Source organism: Leiobunum rupestre, chromosome 2 (assembly GCF_980474605.1).
Source record: "Leiobunum rupestre chromosome 2, qqLeiRupe1.1.hap1, whole genome shotgun sequence".
NCBI classification, from domain to species: domain Eukaryota; kingdom Metazoa; phylum Arthropoda; class Arachnida; order Opiliones; family Sclerosomatidae; genus Leiobunum; species Leiobunum rupestre.
Window position 1 is genome coordinate 92087336 of NC_143385.1, and position 5994 is coordinate 92093329.

General features: G+C 45.4%; 2 protein-coding genes across 2 annotated transcripts; both read left to right on the plus strand.

The window, feature by feature from the left end:
* The first annotated feature begins 913 nt into the window (after window positions 1-913).
* LOC149960339 (uncharacterized protein F54H12.2-like) lies at window positions 914-2206 on the plus strand. The gene has a single exon (XM_090167453.1). The coding sequence runs from the start codon at window positions 914-916 to the stop codon at window positions 2204-2206; it is 1293 nt and encodes a 430-aa protein (XP_090023579.1).
* A 1459-nt stretch (window positions 2207-3665) lies between these two features.
* On the plus strand, window positions 3666-4262 carry LOC149960340 (baculoviral IAP repeat-containing protein 7-B-like). Its single transcript, XM_090167454.1, has one exon. The coding sequence runs from the start codon at window positions 3666-3668 to the stop codon at window positions 4260-4262; it is 597 nt and encodes a 198-aa protein (XP_090023580.1).
* The last annotated feature ends 1732 nt before the right edge of the window (window positions 4263-5994 follow it).

Here is a 5994-nt window from a genome sequence, read left to right on the forward strand (position 1 = left end):
GTCTCTTCAATATAACGAGATCACTCGCCGAGTTCGAATAAGCCCCTTTCGTCATAACGTACTAGTGCAATTTCATTTTGGTCTAGCCATGACATTGGGCTTCGATCCCGGGATTCAATCTTTGGAAAGGGGTTACCGAGGCGCTAGGCCGGCCCTTATAGGCTTTCAAATCCCCCCTCAACTTTACGTTTATACTAATATCGTCGAAGATCAAATGGTGGGTGACACTCTCGTTCCTCTCGTTAGGATTGTCCCCGTAGAAGGCTCGTTCGGAGATAACGTCGGGAAAATTTATGACGTGCCTCATTACGTGCGAGTCTCCAAACGCTATTTTGACACGATCCAAGTACATATAATGAACCCTCAGGGGAAACCGGCGCCATTTGCCTTCGGGTCTCTGACGGTTAAACTACATCTACGGAAACAAGATGCCTAAGCCGGATGTCCTCGACGCGCGGGGGTCCTGTCCCTATAGAAATTATTATCTTAATCAAGCGCAAACTGGGGGGTCTAATTTCTATCAAGGAGCGGCTTATCAGAAAGGGCACGGTCTCGGAAGTCTGTTCTCGGGGCTCTTCCGCTGGGCCTCCCCTCTTTTAGTTAGAGGGGCGAAGTATATAGGAAAACAAGCGTTGGGGGTCGGCAGTAAAATTCTCAATGACGCCGTTGCGGGTGAGAATATAAAATATTCGGCGAGGAAACGTTTCGGTGAAGCTCTAGAAGGGATAACCGGACAAAGCGGTTCGGGGCGGAAAAAGCGTAGGAGAACTAAAACGAGAAGCAAGAAGAAGAAAACAACGAGCAGGAGGAAAACTAGAAAAAGGACCGTTAAACGCAGAATCGGGGCAGTAGCTCGTCGGAAGTCCACGAAACACGTTCGTGACATTTTTTCCCTCAACTAAAAAGAACCAAAATGTACAAAGTTGAAGCCTTGAAATCGGAATTGGACCTGTTCTCGGTCACCCCCGTGCAAACTAGCGTCGAAAGCGCGACTCCAACTTTCTATCGACCGATCTCTACGCTACGAGATGATTCCCAGATTGAATTTTGTATCCCTAAAAGCCCCGAGTATACGGATCTCGCGATGAGTCTCCTTCACGTTAAATGTAAAGTAACGCGGGAGAATGGGGCTAATTTAGACCCCGACGTTAAATTATCAACTTGTAATAACCTAATGCATAGTCTCTTCGATCAAATTGAAATCTACTTGAACGACAATTTAATCACGCCCTCGGCAAGTCGATATTCATACCGAGCCTATTTAGAATCGCTCTTGAACTATTCTGGCGAGGCTAAAACTTCTCACCTGACTTCGTGTCTCTACGCCAAAGACGCTGCCGGAAAGTTTGACGATATAATTACCAACTCGGGGAGCAAGATTCGTCAAGCAGCTATTAAGGATTCAAAGGAAATTTCCTTAGTAGGGGCAATATACGCCGACCTTTTCAACATTCCGAAATACCTTCTAAGCGGGGTGGAAATTAAAGTCCGACTTTCAAGGAGTAAAACGGCCTTTGTCCTTATGGGAGACCCCTCCTTAAACGTGGGGAATTTTAAGATCGCTATAACGGACGCTACTTTGGAAATACGGAAATGCAAGATAAGTCCTCAAATCATTCTGGCTCACGAAAACGCTCTCTTAGGCGCCACAGCGAAGTACCCTTTTACCCGAACCGAAGTGAAAAGCCACGTACTGCTCACCGGCGTTTCAAATACGAGTCTCGACAATGTGTGGCTGGGACCGCTCCCTCAACGCGTTATTATCGGCCTAGTCTCGCATACGGCTTGCGCGGGCGATTTTCATAAAAATCCTTATAACTTTCAACCATTCGGGTTAAATTTCTTATCTCTCTACGTTGATTCGGACGCGGTTCCGAGCAAACCTCTCCAGCCCAAGTTTTCCCAGAATCAATTTGCCCGTGAATATTACACCTTGTTTACGGGGACTAATATACATTTTAAAGATGACGGGAATAGTATATCGCACTCAGAATATCCGAGGGGTTATACTCTATATGCCCTGGATATCACGCCTGATCTTTCCGCGAGTGACAACTCTCATTGGAACCCCGTAAGACGGGGACAGTTACGTATCGAGTTGGGATTCGAAACCCCGCTCACTGAATCGGTTTCGGTCGTTATTTACGGGGAATTTCATAGTTTAATGCAAATAGACAAAGACCGCAACGTGGTGATTGATTATTAAAATGAACACATTAGAAATAAACGAGATCCTCGGGCATTTACCCGGGTATCAAGGTGCCTTTGCTTCCGATAGACTCCCCGAATATATCCCTTCCTTCCCCGCCTCCCTGGTCGTTAACCTCGATCCTCACGATGGGCCCGGGACTCATTGGGTAGCTATTTACCTAGACGCTTTCAGGAGGGCCGGGTACTTTGACTCGGCGGGTCGTCCGGTGACCCTCCCCACGATAAAAAAGTTCCTGAGAAAAAATTCCTCGAAAACACTCTACAATAGACGTCGTCTACAGGCCGTGGGAAGCAAAGTTTGCGGACAATACTGCGTGCTCTATCTGGAACATCGCTATAGGGGGCGGAGTTTGACCTCCTTCGCTGATAGGTTCACGAGGAACCAATGGAGTAATGACAATCGCGTGGAGACCCTATTTAAGAAGCGGATTTAACTTACCTTGAGTCAGAGGGGGTATCAGCCAACAGAAACATCATGGAAAGACCGCTGGTAGTTGTCGATTTTGAATTCTTACTCGGCGCGAAATACGAACCGGTCGTTAAAGAAGTTGCCGTCGCGTTCGTCGGGGAGTTTCCCCTAGTTAAAAGTTTATTCGTTAAACCTCCGTACCACGGTAGCGGTCTTTCTCACCACGTAGCCCGGCAAAATCAATGGGTCTTTACCCATATCAACGGTTACCTCTGGAACCACGGCGATACCCCTTACATCGAGCTAGAACATCGGCTCAAGGCCTTAACCGAGGACTCCGAATTCGTTTACTGCAAGGGAGAGGAGAAATGTCACGTCCTCAGGAAACTCATCCCCCAAGAGGTGATCGAACTCGGGGAAATCGGTTGCCCCAAGGCCAAGGACATCAGCATCGGCCAGAACTATCGGTGTCGGTTTCATCGGCGAGGGAGCCCGACGCTTCTCTGTGCGCGGGAGAAGGCCTGCCGCTTCGCCAAGTGGTTGGAGACCCATCACCAGACGGCTCCCTCGCCGCTCTTCGAGGAAGACGAAGGATTCTTTTAAAACTTTTCTTTATAAAAAAACAATTAATTATTTTTCGAACTCTTATGTTTTTAAAAAACCATTACGTAATTTTCTCAATTCGCGCGCGTATTTTCATTTCGTATCATTTTTCTTATATTCAGTGTTATCATTTTTTGTAATATCTTCCTTTGCGTTAATAAATGTTTCGTTCGAATTTATGTTTTATTTTTCAACATACACGCCTAAACTCGTAAGGGGGGGGTGGGGGAAAGAGAAAGTCGAGGTTTTTTAGTCGTCTAGTACCGGATCATTCCCCGGGTCATTCCCGAAGTCGGAGAAGTAAGAGGTAGACGCTTTTTTTCTTAAGATGAATTTTGAGAAAAACAGAATCGCTAGTTTCAAGAGTTTTCCCTGTAAGTTATTAAACGTGAGGGAGCTAGCGAAAGCGGGTTTTTTCTACGTCGGTCACCGGGACAGCGTAATGTGTTTCTCCTGTCAGCGTGTCGTCAAGGACTGGACGGCCGACGACGTCCCGTTACTAAGACACGAAAAAGAGTGTAACTTTTGCCCGTTCATAAGAAATGATTTTTCGGGGGATGTCCCAGCCCTGTCGATGGAGCTTGAAGGGTCAAAGCCGATGCGATACGAGATCGCGCGAATTCGTTCCTTTACTAGAGGATTTAATAATAATTATATTAAGAATAATATTAATAATAAGGAAGGTTTGCCGATTGATCCTTTAAGGGAAGCTAGGCATTTATCCAAAGCTGGTTTTTTTTTTACGAATTTCAAAGATTGCGTAAAATGCTTTTCCTGTTCTGGGGAACTAATGAACTGGGATAAGGAAGATAGTCCGTTCGAGGAACATTGGGAAAATTTTCCTCATTGTAAATTTCTTATTTCGAGGGCAAGAAGTGGAAATGTAAAGCATTTAATAGCCGCTGAGGATATCGTAGAAAAGGACAACCAGCTGAATTATTCGACTTATCCCGAATCACGATTAATATACGATTCTTTAAACGAAATAGTCGAAGTCTTAGATGAAGGGCAAGGACTAGACATGCCCGGGGAAAAATAGATTTCTCCCGAGGAATTCGAGAGGGGCCGCGTGATAATAGACTATTTTTAGGGGGGCCGTTCACCCCTCAGCGAGAGATGGAAAGAGGGATTTACCCTCCCGCCTCGGTTCTAAGGATCATTCGATCGGTCGCGGACGAAGGTGATAGACACCATTTTTACTCGGCTTCCGTTAAAAAAGATGCATTTTGAGAAAAATAGAATCGCTAGTTTCAGAGGGTTTCCATGTAAGTTTCTAAACGCGAGGGAGCTAGCGAAAGCTGGTTTTTTCTACACCGGGCACACTGATAACGTCATGTGCTTCTCTTGCGAGAGGGTCGTCAAGGGGTGGATGACTAATGACGTCCCGTTGCTGAAGCATATCGAGCAGAATCGTTTATGTAAATTCGTAAATGACGAGAATACGGGGAATGTCCCCGTCCTAACACTGCCGATAGACGATAAAGAGCAGACGGATGAGACGGAGCTAAATCCTATGCGCCTTGAGCTTGAGAGAATTCATTCGTTTAACAAGGGATTCCCTGTTAATATCGTAGATGGTAGAGCCTTAGCTCGGGCTGGGTTTTATTATTTAAATTATAAAGATTCCGTTAAATGCTTCGCGTGTGAGGGTGAACTTATGGCTTGGGAAAAAGGCGATAGTCCTTTCGGTGAGCATAGGAAATATTTCCCCCATTGTAAATTTCTATTAGGGGAAGAATGTGGAAACGTAGCTCATTTTATAGCTGACGAGGATATTGTAGAAACTAACCAGCCACCTTATTCTTCGACTGCCGAGAAAGCCATAGTATACTGTTTTTTAAAAGAGGTGGTTGACATTTTAGAGGGTGAAAAACGGAAACGACTGGAAACCAAACATTTTTGCACAATTGGATAATAGGTTTTGGAGGCCGCGTGAATCTCTCTTTTCCCCAACTTTCTCACGGTTTGAGAAATTCCTTCATTCGGGGTCTCTCCCCCCCTAGTTAGAGATTTCTCCCTGGATTTTAGTTCGGTAGGAATCATTCGATCGCTAGTTTACGAAGGTGTCAGACTAAATTTTTAACTTCCTCTAAAAAAAATGAATACCCTGGCGAAACGAGTCGCTAGTTTTAAAAAGTTCCCGGTGGAATATATGGACACTCTCGAACTGGCTCAGGCGGGCTTCTTCTTCGTAGGGCATAAGGATATCACTATCTGCTTCTGGTGCGACGGTCTGGTGCGGGATTGGGAGCTGGGATCTAACCCCTTACATTGCCACACCGCCTTGTTCCCCGAGTGCGAGTACGCCAAGCTCGAGTTCGCGAAGCTACAGGAGACCTACGATGCCCAACTAGGCCCTATGAGGTATGCGGTGAGCGGTTGAAGACTTTCACCAGTTTCCCGCTAGAGAAGCCGTGCCATATGGAACTCACCAACGCGGGTTTTTTCTACACAAACTTTACGGACTACGTGAAGTGTTTTTTCTGCGGTGGTGAGATCGGAGATTGGGGTGCGGAAGACGATGCCTTTCTGGAACACGGGAGACTATTTCCCGATTGCAAATTTGCAAAAAACTATTATTGCGGGAACGTCTTTTTAAAATCATTCATGCTCGACATCGCGTAAAATTTGATCTCGTTCCCGTAACTTTCTTTTTCCTCGATGTAGAAGATCGAACTAACTATTCCTTATTAAATAATTTCCATTTTAAAAGGAGAATCTCCCTAATTAATAATATTTTACAGCCTATTTTATTAAAACATGTACAGAAA